Here is a 17,659-nt window from a genome sequence, read left to right as displayed (position 1 = left end):
CTTTTTAATGATATCTGTTCCTTTCCATTCCTTGATTCTTAAATAGACAGTACTGATGAGGATTAGGTATAAGGTTTTTGTTTAATTTCATAGCAATTTAATAATTTTGGGATACGGATTAAGTAAAATGTTGAAAACAATGTAGATCACAGGAGATTGCCAGAATCCCCATGGCATATGTCTGTTCAGCCATTTATGTTTCCTCAGGGCTCCTTGTCTGTTTCTATCTATCTAGAGTCATGGATTCCTCCCTGTACACTCCTTGGTTGGTGGTCTAGTTCCTGGGAGCACTGGGTGGTCTGGTCAACTGATGTTGTTCTTCCTGTGGGGTTGCAATCCCCCTCAGCTCCTTCAGTCCTTCCGCCAGCTCCTCCACCAGGGTCCCTGCCCTCAGTCTGATGGTCTTACTCTCTGCTGTGTGATGGGGTTGACTTGTTTGCATATGACTTCCTCAGACCAAGCTTGCTTCCTTGTAGTCACCACAGTCTTACTGTTACTCTTGCCTATAATGCACTTTTTTTCCCTTGTCTCTCTTCCTATTTAGATTTTAATTTTCAAGTTTTGTGTGGTTTTGGTTTGTTTTGTGTGTGGGGTGTGTGTGTGTGTGTGTGTGTGTGTGTGTAAGTCCATCCCACTGGGCCAGCCATTCTTTCCTAATTATGCTTGTAAGTCAAACTTAATGGGATTATCCTGTACTCGTTTGTAAGTGTTCTAATAAAATTTTAGTGATGAATCCTTTTAGAAAGTAATGATTTTTCTTCGGTGTTCTTCTGGGGAGAAAGGCCAGATTATATTAAGTGTGTTCCTCTCTTCTGGTGCCAGCTGAAGTTCCTGTCTTTGCCTGACACCTGGATGAAGGAGTTCTTCTTGGCTCACATATACACAGAATTGCAGCTGATAGAGGAGGCCTTGCAGAAGTACCAGCATCTCATTGACGTGGGCTTTTCCAAGAGCTCATACATTGTTTCCCAAATCGCAGTTGCCTATCACAATATCAGAGGTGAGTGAATGAGGATGTGGATGCCGACAGGCAGAGCTGCAGGTCCTTGGGTTTTAGACTCTGCTTTCTCTCTGCAGATATCGACAAAGCCCTTTCTATTTTCAATGAGCTGAGGAAACAAGATCCTTACAGGATTGAAAATATGGACACGTTCTCCAACCTTCTCTATGTCAGGGTAATTTGTTTCTCTTGATGAAACTCCTGTATTAGATTATCATGTTTGCACAGTGAAAGAAGAAGAAACCTCAGGGTGCCTTTTCAGGCTCGCTCATGTGGTCTCCTCTTCTCTCCTAGAGCATGAAGTCTGAATTGAGTTACCTGGCACATAACCTCTGTGAAATTGATAAGTACCGAGTAGAGACATGCTGTGTAATTGGTGAGCGTTAACTACACTTATTTTTTTTTAAGCTCTATTTCTATCTTTATTTTGTTTTATTCTATTTTATGACAGTGTCTCATTATATATAGTTCTGGAACTTGCTGTGTAGATCAGGCTAGCCTTGAACTCACAGAGAGATAGCATGCATTTGCCTCCTGGGTGTTGGAATTAAAGGCAAGACAGAACCATCAGACTTAGCTCCACCTCGGTTTGCTTTGTTTGTTTAGCTGGTTGGTTGGTTGGCTTATTTGTTTTTTGTTTTTGATACAGTAGCAGATTACTGAACCTATGCACAACCATTTGTACAGACTGACATAAAACCCATCTTGCTAGCCCTGGTTATTTTTTTTTTAAAGATTTTTTTTTCTATATATAAGTACACTGAGCTGTCTTCAGACACACCACAAGAGAGCATCAGATCCCATTACAGATGGTTGTGAGCCACCATGTGGTTGCTGACCTCTGGAAGTGCTCTTAACCACTGAGCCATGTTTCTAGCCCAACTAGCCCTGTTTTATGATTACTTTTACTATATTTATTTGTGTGGGGGTGTGCATGTATATACCGAAGTGCACTGTGCAGGTCTGGGAACAACTTAAAGAGATTTTCTTTCTTTGGTGTGAGTCCCAGGGGTGAACAGAGTATCCAGCCTGGTAGCTAGTGCCTTTAGCCTTGGAGCCTTCTTAGAAGTCTTTTCTTTTTTTTCCTCTTTTTAATTTTAAATTTAAGTGTAATGACGTTTTGCTTCCATAATGTGCCTCATGTCCCTGGAGGCCAGAAGAGGGAAGGTCGCACCTTGGAATTGGTGGTTGTGAGCAGCCATGTGGGTACTGGGAATTTGACCCAGGTCCTTTGGAACAGTGGCCTCTGCTCTCTGATGAGCGGTCACTCCAGACCCTTCTTAGAGGGTCTTTGAGTGAGTGTCTCTCCCTAGTCTAGAGTGATGGAAAACTCTTTAGCTCACACTGGCTTCTAACTCATGCTGCTGCTTCTGCCCTGGATCTCAGGGATTAGGATTATTGATAGGAGCTGTATCTGCCTTGCTTTTGAAATTTTTATTCAAAAATGTTTGTTTGTGGTCACGACTCAGCCTATGAGTACTGGTATCTGTCCTCAGAGGCCAAAGGCATCAGATCCCTCTGGGGTTGGAGTTACAGCAGTTGTGAGCTCATGCCATAGGTACTAAGAATCAAACTCGGGCCTCCTGCAAAATCAGTATACACCCCTAGCTGCTGAGGCACCTCTCTCCTTCTGTTTGGCTTGCGTTTTGTTTGGTTTTGTTTTGTTTTGAGACAGTTGTCTGGCCTCATATAGCTTCGGCTCTGAATGAACCTGATAATGTGACTTTGAACTGGTACTGATTCTCTTCTCACTTCTAAATGCCAAGATTACAATCATGTGCTGCCCCCACCCACCTTGTATTTCTGTTGCTTGAGACAGACTCTTATATTTAGAATTCACTATGTAACTAGGGATGACTTTGAATTAGACTTTGGGGTTGGGGATTTAGCTCAGTGGTAGAGCGCTTGCCTAGGAAGCGCAAGGCCCTGGGTTCGGTCCCCAGCTCCGAAAAAAAAGAACCAAAAAAAAAAAAAAAAAAAGAATTAGTCTCTTGATTACTTCTCCAGTACTGAGATTGCAGGTGAATTCCTTTCTTTTTTCTTTTTTTTAAAAGATAGAGTTCTAGGCAGCCTGGTCTATACAGTCAGTTCCAGGAGGCTTACCAAAATGGACTCCTTTATGTAACTACTTGAGATTTTCTTATTTTACTTTGTGGTATCTCACGTTTTCTGCAAGTTAGTGTCACATATATTATGCCATCTGTGTTTTGGCTGGCATATCTGTGCACGTATAATTTATACATAAGGGAGATTTTATTTTGGTTTTTGAAGTGAGGTTGGGGCTAGGAGTTTGGTTCAGTTGTGAAGTGCTCTCTGAGGCACTGGATCCATTCTCTAGCACAGATAACTGAAAAAAGTAAACACAGTATTTTAAAAAGAAAACCCCTTCAAGGTTCATGACAGTCTAGTTGGTTCCTTTTTTGGGTTTGTTTTGTTTTTTGAAGATAGATTTTCTCTGTGTTTCTCTTGTTGCCCTGAAACTTAGTCTGTAGATGACACTGGCCTGGAACTCACAGAGACCTGCCTGTCTCTGCCTCTGGAGTGCTGGGACTAAAGGAGTGCGTCTCCAAGCCTGGCTAAGAAAAGCTTTATTGGAACAGTTAGCAAACCGCAAGACTTACCTGCTTTAAGTTCATGGCTGAACAGATTTTGTTGGTAGATTTACAGTTTTTTTTGTAGATTTACAGTTTTTTGGTAGACTTAACAGTTTTTTGGTAGATTTACAGTTTTGTTAGCAACGTCACAGTTGGAATCCTACCAGCAAAAATATTGTTGTCTGACTTCTTTTAGGTAGCAAATTTCTTTCTTTCTGTCTGTCTGTCTCTAGCTCTAGCTCTCTCTTCTTTCCTGGCTGCCTAGAACCTGCCAGCAGACCTACCTGACGTTTCCTCTAAGACGCTGGGATTTGGGGCATTCCCCACCCATTCGGGACCATGAGTATTGTGGCATCTAAAGTAGTTTTTTTTCTTTCTGGATTATGTCCCATTGTTTGCTCTACCATATTTTGCTTATTCATTTAGGCCTCAGTAAGACAGGTAGCTTTTAGACTCTTAGTATCTTTTATAGCCTCCTAAATTGTTCTTTTCTTTTCACAAAACAGTAGAAATAGAACTGCAGTGATTCATGGGGAAGAACTCAGAGCTCTACCTTTTTAGTCCTTTTGAGAAATTCCTTTGAAGTCTGGGTTTAAAATAATATAGTTTAGAACCACTAATCCAAACAAAAATCAAGTTGGGTGTATGGCACATGCCTTTAATTCCAGCTCTTGGGAGGCAGAGGCAGACTGATCTCTGTGAGTTTAAGGCCAGCTTTGTCTACAAAATGAGTTCCAGGTCAGCCAGGGCTATGCAGAAACACTGTCTTGAAAACCAAAATATAAAGCACCACAAAAATACCAACCTAAAGCAGGCTTAGAAAATTCTAATATTACAAAATTGTATATAAATGCTATATCTAGCCAGATGATGATAGCACATCCCTTTAATCCCACCCAGCACTTGGGAGGCAGAGGCAGGTGGATCTCTGTACAGCCAAGTGGAAGCCTGTCTCGAAGAACAAAGCAAAACACAAAACCAAATATAGAAAGAAACAAGGGGAACAGTTTTTTTTAATTTTTTATGTTTATTTTTATTTATTTTTAAAGGTTTATTTTATGTTTATTAATTTTTGCCTGTATGAATATATGTATATGCTGGTACAAGAAGAGGCCAAAAAAGCATGCCTGGTCTTATGGCACTGGATACAGGGGTTGTCAGCTGCCCTGTTGGTGCTGGGAACTAAGCCTGGATCCTTTGGAAGAGTAGCCAGTATTTTTAAGCCACTGAGCCATCCATTTTCCAGCCCCTTTAATTGTGTGTGTGTGTGTGTGTGTGTGTGTGAGAGAGAGAGAGAGAGAGAGACAGACAGACAGACAGACAGACAGACAGACTCTGGATTGCTTTGTTTATTCTGTTTTCTGTTCAGGCAATTATTACAGCTTACGCTCCCAGCATGAGAAAGCAGCGTTGTATTTCCAGAGAGCCCTGAAATTGAATCCTAGGTACCTTGGGGCCTGGACGCTGATGGGGCATGAGTACATGGAAATGAAAAACACATCTGCGGCTATTCAGGCTTACCGGTGAGCATCCAGTAGAGGGGGGCAGGGGTGAGCGGAGCCAATTCCCGAGGTGGTGGGGGCCTCTTATTAGTCTCTGTGTTGCTGACTTTAATTCTTTTGCCAAGTAACTGGTCCATTTTGTCTGTTTCTTAGACATGCCATTGAGGTCAACAAGAGAGACTACAGAGCTTGGTATGGCCTTGGGCAGACCTACGAAATCCTTAAGATGCCATTTTATTGCCTTTATTATTATAGACGGGCCCACCAGCTTCGGTGAGTTGGCCAATGTGGGAAGGGTATGAATGGTTTGGTTGTTTTTACTAGTGGGTTTATAGGATAATTATAAGCATAAAGTAATTAAGTGAAGCATTTTGTTGAAGAGCAGTCCTTGCACGGATTTGAATAGCATGGAAATAGTGGAGGCTCATCTTTGAGTTGAAGACTTGAGTAAAGTCTTTGCTCTGACAATGTTGTTCTTTTTCATAGGCCCAACGATTCTCGTATGCTGGTTGCCTTAGGAGAATGTTATGAGAAACTCAATCAACTAGTGGAAGCCAAAAAGGTACCTCAAAAGGCAGCCTAGAGAACGGGAGCAGAAATCTCCTGTTTAAAGGGAGCTTGGGCTGTATATACTGTGGTTTGGTTTGTTTTTGTTGTTGTTTGTTTCTTTTCTGTATTCTGATCTATGTGAACACAAAATGAATATTTTGTAGCTACATAGTATAAAAAGAAGTGTAGGTTGAGATTATCAGTATGGATGTCTATATGGAATTATCGCCGTTAGGGAAAATGCTCTGCATTCTGCAAGCCTGAATTTCTAGAAGGCTTGCCTGGCCTTAGCACTAATGTGACTAATTGTTTCACATGAGCAGTAGTCTGAAGTGACCTGTTTACTCTTTGACAGTGTTATTGGAGAGCATACGCTGTGGGAGATGTGGAGAAAATGGCTCTGGTGAAGCTGGCCAAGTGAGTGAATGCTTGGGATACTTAGGCCGGTTCTCCTGAGGTGGTGATCGTGTATGAGTACGCACATGGAGCGGGCTGTGGAGACTCTGGGCTGGAAACTGAGCACCCTTTTCTCTTCTTGTTTTCTTCCCCATGTTTAGACGAACCCAGGATCTTATCCATGCTAGACATGGATAAGACATGGAGTTAGGTTCTAGCCCTAGGCTCTTGACTGTAGAGAGTGACACTTCACCTTAAGTTGGGAATGGATTTCCTATTAGGCAAGAGATAAAAAATGAGTTGAAAAAGTGAGGACTAGACTAGCAGTGTGGTTTGGTGGTTAAGGACTTGCCTGTGTGCATGTGAGGACTGCACGGGAGGACTGCTCAGTACTCAGTCATTTGAGATAGTTCTAATGCTCAACAATATTAATAGGACATTTTTGCAAGGGTATATCATGTAATTGTCCAGTTTAAGTTAACTGCTTTTTTAGATAAACATTTTAAAATTTTGTGTGTGTGGGCATGTGTGTATGGAGGTCAGAGGACAATTTGTGGGAGTCAGTTCACTCCTACCACTATGTGGGTCCTGGGAATTAAACACAGTTAATAGGCTTGTCTTCAAGTGCCTTTATCCGCTGATAATATTTTAATAACTATTTTTGTTGTTACTGTTGTTGGTGATGGTGGTAGTTTTTTGGGTTTGTTTGTTTTGTTTTGTTTTGAGACAAGGTCTTACTCTGTAGCCCCGGTTGAGACACCTGTTGCTTTTTTAAAATTGATTATTTGGGAATCTCATATCATGCAACCCAATTGCACTCACCTCTCAGTCCTCCCTCCCCTATATTACCCCCCTCCCCAAAAATAATAAAATTAGTCCATTTTTGGTTGTCCTTATGCCCACTGGAGCCTGGTCACCTGTCGTGGCCAGTCCCCTGTCAAAGAAAGCCAAGCTCTTCCAGACAGGGTCTCTCTGTAGCCCTGGCTGTCCTCGAACTCGCTCTGTAGACCAGGCTGGCTTCAAACTCAGCCTGCCTCTGCCTCCCAAGTGCAGATTAAAGGCATGTGTTATTGAATTCAGCTCTATGCTTGGAGGACACTGAGAGTCTCCTGGGTCTCAGTATGTTATTTATGTTAAAATTTACTCGTTTACTTGTCATTTCTGATTATAATTACATCTTTACTTTTTAATTTTTGACTTGCTTTGTGACCTGACTTATTTAAAGCTCGATTTCTTTTGTAGGCTTCATGAACAGTTGACTGAGTCAGAGCAGGCTGCCCAGTGTTACATCAAATACATCCAAGATATCTATTCCTGTGGGGTATGTGTCAGAGCCTGAGAGCCACGCCATTGACGGGTTCTCGTCACCTCAGTCACACCTGCTTTCCTTATCTAGGAAACAGTGGAGCACTTAGAGGAGAGCACAGCCTTCCGCTACCTGGCCCAGTACTATTTTAAATGCAAGCTGTGGGATGAAGCTTCAACTTGTGCCCAAAAATGTTGTGCATTCAATGATGTGAGTATTAGATTTTAAAGGGTTTGGATTTTAGGCCAAAATAGGTGGTCTTTACCATGGTGCGTAGGGAAGCTTACTTTGACCTGTGTAAGTCATCTGTCAATAGTACATTTTTAACAAAGGGGGCAGAATTCCTTTTATTTGTAAGGAATGATCTGAACAGTATTTTAATAATCATTTTTTGAGACTAGCATTGAATATATTTTGAAACAGCTGTGACTTTGTTTCAGACCCGGGAAGAAGGTAAGGCCTTGCTCCGCCAGATCCTACAGCTGAGGAACCAAGGGGAGACACCCACCTCTGACACGCCTGGTACCTTTTTCCTCCCTGCCTCACTGTCTGCAAACAACACTCCCACACGCAGAGTTTCTCCACTCAACTTGTCTTCAGTCACACCATAGTTGACTACTCTCAAGTCAGACCAATATTAAACCTTACCTCCAGTAAAGAACAGCCACGTCTGTTCTCCCAAGGACCTAAGCTCTTCTCCTTTCTATAGACAGAAACAGCCTGAGGGACAGCCTATGGAGCCACCTTCAGAGGCAGGCAGATACATGGCAGGGGACAGACTGTCTTCTGCCAGCCAACAACTCTTCCTTCTATTCAGAATGGCAGGTCTTGGCCTTCCTAGTCTCTCCACTCCCTCAGAAGCGATGCCACTGAAGCAAGGTTTCAGTGCTGCGAGTTGGGTGGGCAAGGAACAGAGCAAAGTTCATCATGCTTGTCCTCTGCAAGCAGGGAGGTTAGCTTTGAACAATGACTTTTTTTAAAGCAGGGTTTCTCTGTATAGCCTAGCCTGAAGCTTTTCTGCCTCAGCCTCCCTAATGACAGGATTACAGGAATATGCCACGAGGCATGGCTAGAAGAATACCTTTCTTTTACTGACAGTCAGAGTTCTGATGCCAGAGATTAGGTTTAAATTGAGTGGAGCTATCTGTGATCTTGTGGAGAGTTTTCAAAAGAAGCTGCCTAAAACCCTCCAAGTGAGAGTCTCAGTGAGCATGAACTGGCTCACATGAGGGGCCAGCGGGCCACAGCTATATACCAGATGAAAGCAACCCGAGGAGACAACTTCATGGACATTTTTGAAAGGAACTTTTTTACTTCAGATATTAAAGTTTATGCTGGTATCTTTTAGTAAATGCTTGATGTAAATTTTTTTTTTTTAAATCTCCAAAAAGGTTTTCAACCTTACCTACAAGGTTGAAGGAGTCATCCTTTTTTCTAGGTTTCAGATACCCTTGATGTCTGCTATAATGAGCTCGTGCAGTAGGTGCTATAGACCATTCTGTGTTTAGGATCTAGCTTTCCTTCTCTTGTACCAGAACATTTATATTCTCCTCTTAATGGGAGGAATATCAGCTGGGTGTGGTACATTGGTGCATGTCTTTAATCCCAGCATTTCGGAGACAGAGGCAGGTGGATGTTTTAACATAGCAACTACCAGGCCAGACAGAGCTACCCTTTGGGTATCTCATAGCGTTTTACTCATTTCCTAGCATGCACTAGGCTGGGTTCCCACTGCTGTTCCCGTCCAAGGGCCCAACAGGCCAGATGGTATTTATATCAATTTTCTGTCCCCCTTTTATATTTTTCTAAATTTGGAATCCAAATAAAAGCATAAACAATGTCTTTATTCCATATAATATTTGTGCATTAAGAACAAGATTGCATAGGTGAATATAATACAGTCATTCTGAATACAGTCTGAGTACATGCTCAAGCCTAAGAGACCGACCTAGCAGCTGAGCAACCGCAGGGCAACAACCATGCATCTTCATCCCCACAACTTTAGTATTTTTTGCCAAAGGGAGATTTGAGTAAAGGAGAATGCCGTGAGCGCAAGATCCGTGCGTAAGGGCTGCTGTCTGTCGAGCTTTGGCAGGTAGGTGTCCGGGGAAGTAAGTGTCGTAGGAATGGTTTCTTCCCTGGGGGTTGATGATTCGGTTGCTGGTTTTCCTGGTTTGCTCCCAGTCGCTTTTTGGCAGAGGCTTGGCCTTGGAGCTTCAGCACAGTCTGATACTGCTCGGCAATGCAGGCTGCCTTTTTCTGAAGGTCCAGTTTCACTAGCATCATGTTATTCTGTAGCTCGGCCAGGGTCTGGTTCTAAAGAGCATCAGAGTTAGAGAAGACATCACTGTTAAGGGACCTGGTGCCTTGTTTGTTCATCACTTTAAGGCATCAGGTATCATCGGCAGTGAGAAATGCATAGCTTAGTAGAGGGAGGGCCTGCTTAGCATACAGGAAGCCCTGGACTTCGTGAGATTAGCTTTATTTTTTTTTTTACTAGGACACCTTTTTCTTCGGTTTCCCTCTCACGTTCACACTGGAGTGGGCTGGAACAGAGCAGGATAAAGGGCAGGCTCTCTAGGCTGTCCTTACCTGTTTGATTAAGATGTCATCGCAGTTAGTTAATGCTTGACGAAGTTTTCCTGCTCCTGTGCTGTGGCAACAGGCTCTCTCTGCTGACTGCAGAGACTGTCCTAGCTCCTGGAGCTCTGTCCGTAGCAGCCTTATATTCTGAAAGAGTAGGAATCAGATTGTGGCCAAAATCAGCCACAGCAGCCATTTGAAGGCAGACTTACAGAGGCTGGGGGCTGGTGAGGGCACCCAAGCTTGACAATCTGAGTTAAATCTAGGAACCCACATGGTGGAAAGAGAGAATCATTCTTCTGTCTTCCACACCACTACATACAAATAAATAAATGTGAAGCAAAATTGGGCTGGTTTTCATTCCTCAGGATTCTTGCACCAAAAATAAAAAAACAAAAAACAAAAAACAAAAAAACAAAACAAAAAAGAAAAACACCTTCTTCTCACTTAAATCCCTGATAAAGGTTTTGAAACAGAATAAGGTTAAATACCTTCTGGCCCTCCTCTAACTTCTTATCCACATCGATGGTGAAAGGTTTGGCTGTGGGTGGTGGTTTTAACATCTGCTGGTACTTCTGCAGCTCTGAGGGGAGACACAGGATGTACAGATAACATGTAATGCATGGGTTGTTCAGCTTGGGGCTTTAACAGTAGCAGCGTAAGATGTGAGTTGGAGTTAGGACTGAGTGAATGCCAGCTTCTCCCTCACCACCCACCCCCACTGTCAGGCCCCGCCCCCCTCACCTGCGGTGGTAGAGCCTAACTCTGTTTTGCATTGCTCTAGTTCAGCTTTAACTTCCTGGAGCTGCTGAGAGGAGGCAGAGGCTGCCAACCTTTGTGACCGCCGGAGGGACAGTTCACACCCCCCTGACTGTTGTGCCACTGGCTGCTGTTTGGCTTCCTGCAAGAGAGTTTCTAGCTCTTCAATTTTTTCATCCCGCTCCTAAGAGGGAAGCAGAGAGCACAGTTCTGTCTAGGGTCAGACAAATACCAAAGGACCAGACTAAAAGAACATAAGCACCTACGCGCGACATTAGCCCATTAGCACACTTTCACGGTGGACTCATCCCTAAACTCAAACTCAGTAGCTGCAAGGCACTAAGGGAAACTAATAAAAACGAATTCTATATTACTGTTCTTTCTAGAGTTTATAAAACCTAGTTTGATGTCAGCCTGGTCTACATAGGTGTTGTTTGAGGCTGGCCAGAGTGACAATAGTGAGACCCTAGCTCAGAAATCTACAAGATGGTGGTGGTGCGCACCTTTAGTCCCGAGCACTGGGGGTGGGGGTGGGGGTGGGCAAAGGCAGGTGGATTCCTTAGTTTAAGGCCTGCCTGGGGGTTGGGGATTTAGCTCAGTGGTAGAGCGCTTACCTAGGAAGTGCAAGGCCCTGGGTTCGGTCCCCAGCTCCGAAAAAAAAAGAACCAAAAAAAAAAAAAAAGGCCTGCCTGGTCTACACAGTGAGCTCCAGGACAGCCAAACTCTGGTTTGGTTTTTTTTTTTTTTTTTTTAAAGACAAACAAACAAAAGTAAAAGTAAAAGCACGTGTGTCCCACACACCCGGATGATGAAAACCTGAGTGGCCGCTGAGACTGGCTGGGCAAACTCACCTGGATCTGTTCTTGGTAGAAAGTTGTTAGAGACTCCTTCAGGATCTTTAGTTTGTCCTCATACAGTTCCTCCAACAGATCCTTTTGGGTGTCCAAACGCTCGCTGTCAGAAAAGGAGAGTGAGGCTCCTGAGGACAGAAGCTGGGAACAGAGCCTGTACACCCCACTGCCAACCATCGATCTCCGGGGATTGGGCTGGGAAGGCCACTCAGCAGTACCTGCACCACTGCTCCCTTTGCTGCATCTGTTCCACCATCTCGTTGCAAATTTCCTCCCGGAGCTGTATCTCCAACTGCAGCTTTTCTTGTCGTTCTTTTAAAAGCAGCGCTTTCATGGCTTCCACCACCTGGAGTAGCTCCTAGAAGACCACATCTATGAGATTTCCTGCACTTTTTAAAAAAGGGCCCAAATGCACCTAGAACACCTTGTGGGAAATGTGCAGCCATTAAGCTGCAATGTTAGAGCTGCCTTGTATCCTCACCTCCTTGCCATACATGGAGATGTCAGCTTCGTCTTCAGGACTGTCCTCAAGGTCCGAGTCGGCCTTGCCCTCTTTCTTTAAGCCAGGGGACACCTGAAGACTGTGCTCCTTGATGAATGAATGCAGGGATGGGATTCCCAGATGCACAGGTGGGGCATGCACAAGCTAGAGGGGGGAAAAAAAATCTTAATTGATTTCTTAGCTAGTTCCTAAGAGCTATTTTAAGATCGCCAGTCCTGCTGGGTGGTGGCCCATGCCTTTAATTCCCAGCATTCCAGAGGCAGAGGCAGGTGGCTCTCAGCCTGGTTTAATTGAGTGAGTTCTAGTACAGCCAGGACTACACGGTGAAACCCTGACTCAAACAAAAAATTGCTAGCCCAAAGATAATACAATTGTGTATGGCTTCTCACCTGGCTGGCTAAGGCTGAGAATTTGGCTGCATGGAGAGTTTCGTCATATGTAGATGCACAGGGATTCACATTGACAATCATACAGGAACGACCTCGACCTGTGAAGAAGCCTTGGAACACACGAGTCAACTTGCTGTCCCGGAAGGGAATCAGGTTCTGCTTTGACCTTGCACAGAATCAGATAAATAGCATTGTGAATATAACCACAGCCCTCGGTGGTGTGTGGGTGTGTATACCCAAGCACCACCCTCAGTGCTGACCTGGAACTGAACAGATGGCCAGCCCCAGGCCACCTCAGCCCACAGCTTACCGGTTCTGCTGATTCTGTCGCAGGGCAGCAATACAGCGGCCCAGGGTGTGCAGGGAAGTGTTAATGTTTCCTGCCTCCTTTAGCCGTTCACCACTTTTTTGATGTTTGCAGCGCTCTGAGCCAGCCAGATCACAGAGTGACAGTCTGGAGTAAAGCACGGGAGCTGATATAAGGAACTCAGCTGATATAAGGAACTCTAGGGGAAGGGCCTACCAAGTTGTTTGTACCAAAAGAAAGAAAAAAAGCAAGTTCCCTTCTGCCCCCATAACCACACAGCCATCTTGACCATCTTGATCAAATTTCTAAGTGAGAGAACTTACTCACTGATCTTGGGCACTATATCTCCTTCTCCCTGAAGGTGCAAGATTCTGATTGAGAATATACTGTGACTGAAAAGGAAAAGGGAGAAATTATGATCAGGTGGAGGGCGAAAGCTTTCTAGACACAGGAGTCATTTCTCACAGCTCACCTGCGACTAGAGTGCTGGTTCATGTGGGTGCTGGCAAAGCTCTGGTTCTTACGACCCACTTTCAAAAGTTTCCAGGCTTCCTCAACATCACGAACATGAATCCAGTTGAGGTCTGGAGCCAAGACAGTAAGGTGGGAACACTTGGGCTTTTTCTAATTTCGACACATCCCTCCAGGTTTCCTGCCAACCACCTCCACCTTTGCATACCTTTCACGTAAGGATTGCCGTTCTGATCCTCACACAGCCGCAGTGTCTGTCTCTTATGCTGATGGCTAGGTGGTTCTAACAGGTCATAAAGCAACTCATTGTAGATCTCAAAGAAGGAGATCCAGATAGAGAAGCGAATGTCTGCTGGAACACTTACTGGGACAGTGTCTGGCTGTGCCCATAACTGACTTGTTTCTGTGAGAAAAACCAACATGTACATGTAGGACATTGACCATGAAGCCTTACGTCTTACTCAGGTCTATAGGAACTTGGAAAGGTGAAGTTCAGGTTGCAGTCTCTGAGTTGGGAATAGGGAGTACCTTCCCACCCCTCCAACGACTGCCCTGCATAGAGCTCACTCGTGGTGCATACCAACCCCACCCCCAGCAACTGCCCAGCATAGAGTGCACTCATGGTACATACTATCCCTACCCCCAACAACTACCCAGCATAGAGCTCACTCGTGGTGCCTACCAACCTCACCCCCAACCACTGCCCAGCATAGAGCTCACTCGTGGTACATACCATCTAGCTGGCTGCTGCTGGTGAATTGACTGGTGGAAGACAGCCCAGCAATGCCACTGTCAAAGCTGTTGCTGGCACCTATCCGACTTTCGGCGTGGACACGTTTCTTCAAGGAGGTGGATAGCTCCTCCTGAAGGGGCATGGAGAGAAGATAAGCACTAATCTTTTCTAGAATTTGTACTATTTATCCCAACTTCATGAGCACTTCACCTCTTGGAGGCCTCCAATTAGCAAGGACAGCTTCTTTATTTCCTCTTGTCGAATCTGCTTGCTGTCTAGCCAGATTACCTCATTGGACAGCAAGGGCTTCAGATCAGGTGTTGGATGAAGCTGGCCTTGGAGACTATTAAAGATGAGAGCAAGGGACTGGGGCAGGATCCCCACATCCTTACTAGTACCTGGAATAATATTAGTAATAAGATCCTTTACTCCAGATATCAAAAGGAAGGATGACCTTAAGGTGCCACTAGTACCCTACTGAAGCTTCTCCTTACCTTGGATCGTGTAGGTCTTCCCAGAGTTGGTGACTCCGTAGGTGTATATGAGCCAGTTCTGCCCTCTGAGCACATCCTTTACCATCTCCTTCATGGTCAGGTTGAAGAAGGACACCTGGCCCACTTCTGGCCCAAATATCTAGAAACAGACGGGTTTCTCAGAGGCCACATCACATCTGCCATGTGTCTCTTGGGCAGGTCTAGTAGCCTTCTCTGGAGTACCGCTCAGGCAGGTTTTCCCGATGGACTCCAGTTGTTCCTAAATGCTAAAGACGCCATCACCCCCTGCTAGCACAGTTCGTCTGAATTAAATACTTAGGGAAGGCTATTACGTGTAATGCTGTGCACACACACCAGGTTGTACAACTGGTTGTAAGCAAGGGTTTGGAGATGGTGGATCCAAATCCCAGTTCTGTCTTTACCACGGATCAGCTCTACAGCTTCCACAAAATTACCATCACTGTAACATGTGCCACAGTATTCTTATCAGGGAGAAGAGGAGCGATAGTAATAACATCAGTGGCAGTCCATGTACATAAAAGTATCCGACACACTGACTAGCACATAAAAAAATTCTTTACACATGTAAAGAACTCACACTCAAGTAGAAAGCTTTTAAAGAAGAAATAGATTTCCCCCTAAATGCTGGGAATTTGTTCATACACCAGTATTGCATACCTGGGAAAAGGTGAATTTGTGAGTGGCTTGACCAATTCCCCTCTCATTACTCTTCAAGGCAAAGGAGTCTTTGGGTGCCTGTAGCAGAAGGGTCTCTGTATTCTCAATACAGACACAGCCCTGGGAAGGTAGAAAGCAGAGGCTACTATAGCAAAGAAGCATCTCTCGGAAGTCTCTTTTGTACTACGTTATCCACCTTGAACCTTACCTGATCTTCCTGTCTCTCCAGCTCAGAAGTTAAGAACGGTCTGATTCGAAGATAAACTTTCATCTTCTCTGCAGTGTCCTCCATTGGAGCCTATAACAGAGTCCAGGGTTAAACCTCTAAACCAGAACAAACAGCCTAGATCCTAAGGCTCCCTCATTCCATGCTAAGCGGTCCTGTGCAGCTATTCTTTGGTTCCACAATCATTTCCAGCTCACAAGAACTTTGTCGCCCTTCCCTGTTTCAACACTGCCCTATAAACCTGGCTTGCTATATCAATGATCTAAGGTAGCATGGGTTGATGTTTGAAAACATCAACATGTAGCAAGCATGGTATGGTGGTGTGAGCTTGTAATCTCAGCACTCAGTAGTAGGTAGAGATGGGGGATCAGAAATTAAAGCCAGCCTTTACAAATACTATCTCAAAGTAAATAACTTTCATTTATTCTTTTGTTTGTGAAGGTGTTAGATACAATAGTCTGGAGTTATAGGCAATTGTGAGCCATCTAACATTGGAGTTGTGAAGCTAATTGGGTCATCTGAAAAAACAGGAAGGGTTCTTGACCCTGACCACCTTTTTAATTCTGATAAATACAATTTTTTTCAAAGCATGGTAATGAAAATTGGGTTAGTAAGATGTCTCACCTTGCTGAACAAGCCTGCCAACTTGAGTCCAATCACAGGAACCCACATAAAGAAGGAAGAGAACTGACTCTACAAGGTTATCCTGACTTCCACTTGTGCATACCCGCCATCACACATACATAAATTAACAATAATAAATAATGGATATGCACAAACCAGAGACTCGACTTTATCACTGAGTAGTTAGGAGACCATGAACAAATTCTGAGTGACTCACTGAAGAAGGAAGGTGACTGGTAGCCACTCCATTGATTCAGCAGATACTTAGAGAATGTCTCTGTGTTCCCAACACTGAATTCTAAGTAGTGAAAATGTACTTTATGTAGTGGACAGAGGCCAGAAACAACACTAAACATGTTGCCAAGTACAGGGCAACAAACTCTTGGCTCCAAACATCAACAGTGCTATAACTGAGAACTTTTGGTCCTGCAACAGAAAGACTAAGGCAATGGCAGCTACAATTATTAATGAAACAGGAATTCCGTTCTACCTACATAAGGCCACCATGATTCTCTGCAAATAATTGTATGTGGTGCTAACATCTGAACCTAGGACATACTGAACATGCACCCTCACACCTTCCGTCCTTGTATGATTACCTACCATTAATAGCCTGCATACTAGAGAAATAATATTATTCTTCCCAACTGAAAAAGCATGGTGCAACTACAGTTGGGATATTTCATGAATATATGCTAATAATATTCATATATATATATATATATATTTTTTTTTTTTTGGTTCTTTTTTTCGGAGCTGGGGACCGAACCCAGGGCCTTGTGCTTCCTAGGCAAGCGCTCTACCACTGAGCTAAATCCCCAGCCCCTTGGTTTTTCAAGATAGGGCTTCCCTGGGTGGTCGTGGCTGTCCTGGAACTCACTTGGTCAACCAGGCTGGGCTTGAACTAACAGAGATCCGCGCTATTTTCTGCCTCTGTCAGGAATTACTAGCCTTTGATCTCATACTACCTTGTATAAATAACTGTTAAGCTGAAGATACCATTTTCTGCTCCTAAGCCACAGAACTCCTTTACCTGTTTGTCCTCCAGAGAGGCCGAGATGACAGAGCAATCTGACAACAGGTCCTTTCGGACCACAGACCTCAGATCTGCAGCTGTGGACTCTAACACGGGGGAGTCTGCAACATCCTCATCAGAGAGTAAGCCCACTGGCGGAGAAAGGATCCCGTGAGACATGACAAGCAGGGTCAGTCTATGTCTAAAAAGAGACAAGAGTAGATGGGTAGAACATTAACGCACAAAAACTGCAAACTTAGGTTAAACAGTCCCCTGGTTAAAAAGCGACGTCCTTGCTTTGGTCGAGACTATACACCTTTACAGCCAAGGGGAAGAGAATGAGAACAACTAAATCAGCCCGAAGCTGCATTTCTGAAGGTGAATAGGCACGAAGAACAGAAGGCCACGCTCCACAGAGGCTGTCCAGGCCTGCCAATGCATGTGTGTTTCAGATCCCAAGGGTACTTTTCCAAAGGGTACTCACTCCAAAGACCACGAGAACTAGGAAATTATGAAAGACCTAGGAGCTTTCTGAGGACTACGATATGCAAGCAACAGCTGATAACCGGAGTTCCATCCCCAATTGCACTCTGATAACCGGAGTTCCATCCCAATTGCACTCACCTGAAGACAGCCTGCTTCGCTGCTTCTCTGATTCCCAGCTTCTACCCAGCTGAGAC

General features: G+C 44.2%; 2 protein-coding genes across 6 annotated transcripts in view; one reads left to right on the top strand and one right to left on the bottom strand.

Annotated features, from left to right (window-relative positions):
- Window positions 1-11,062, top strand: part of Cdc23 (cell division cycle 23) — a 23,854-nt gene extending 12,792 nt beyond the window's left edge. The window contains exons 8-18 of one of the 5 annotated variants that reach the window (XR_010059562.1): window positions 823-1,000; window positions 1,078-1,175; window positions 1,295-1,376; window positions 4,964-5,117; window positions 5,250-5,369; window positions 5,583-5,658; window positions 6,001-6,062; window positions 7,284-7,362; window positions 7,438-7,557; window positions 7,788-9,442; window positions 10,715-11,062. Coding sequence is in view for 3 of the 5 variants with exons in the window: in XM_063277222.1 (XP_063133292.1) it covers window positions 823-1,000; window positions 1,078-1,175; window positions 1,295-1,376; window positions 4,964-5,117; window positions 5,250-5,369; window positions 5,583-5,658; window positions 6,001-6,062; window positions 7,284-7,362; window positions 7,438-7,557; window positions 7,788-7,958 (1,140 nt within the window). In the remaining 2 variants the exon portion in view is untranslated. Of the gene's footprint in view, window positions 1-822; window positions 1,001-1,077; window positions 1,176-1,294; window positions 1,377-4,963; window positions 5,118-5,249; window positions 5,370-5,582; window positions 5,659-6,000; window positions 6,063-7,283; window positions 7,363-7,437; window positions 7,558-7,787 lie in introns of those variants that run through there. The other 4 variants (XM_008772028.4, XM_063277222.1, NM_001100659.1 and 1 more) reach the window with 4 other exon arrangements.
- On the bottom strand, window positions 9,173-17,659 carry Kif20a (kinesin family member 20A). The gene is made up of 19 exons (NM_001108426.2): window positions 17,604-17,659; window positions 16,998-17,181; window positions 15,323-15,412; window positions 15,115-15,234; window positions 14,437-14,575; window positions 14,153-14,340; window positions 13,943-14,072; window positions 13,418-13,612; window positions 13,211-13,322; window positions 13,062-13,130; window positions 12,742-12,885; window positions 12,432-12,597; window positions 12,022-12,186; window positions 11,759-11,898; window positions 11,541-11,643; window positions 10,675-10,873; window positions 10,422-10,513; window positions 9,940-10,077; window positions 9,173-9,663 (listed from the first exon to the last, which is right to left on the bottom strand). The coding sequence occupies exons 2-19, from the start codon at window positions 17,157-17,159 to the stop codon at window positions 9,349-9,351; spliced, it is 2,667 nt and encodes an 888-aa protein (NP_001101896.1). The 5' UTR covers window positions 17,160-17,181; window positions 17,604-17,659; the 3' UTR covers window positions 9,173-9,348.

This window comes from Rattus norvegicus, chromosome 18 (genome assembly GCF_036323735.1).
Source record: "Rattus norvegicus strain BN/NHsdMcwi chromosome 18, GRCr8, whole genome shotgun sequence".
Taxonomy (NCBI): domain Eukaryota; kingdom Metazoa; phylum Chordata; class Mammalia; order Rodentia; family Muridae; genus Rattus; species Rattus norvegicus.
Note: the sequence above shows the minus strand (reverse complement) of the source record. Positions and strands in the feature narration are given on the sequence as shown.

Excerpts from the sequence above, each read along its gene's own strand:
- Kif20a (NM_001108426.2), bottom strand. The coding sequence starts at position 17,159 with ATGTCTCACGGGATCCTTTCTCCGCCAGTGGGCTTACTCTCTGATGAG. Across the intron at positions 14,576-15,114 it reads ACAAATTCACCTTTTCCCAG|ATATTTGGGCCAGAAGTGGG; the intron begins GTATGCAATACT and ends GTCTGTTTCTAG. Across the intron at positions 9,664-9,939 it reads ATGACATCTTAATCAAACAG|AACCAGACCCTGGCCGAGCT; the intron begins GTAAGGACAGCC and ends GATGCTCTTTAG.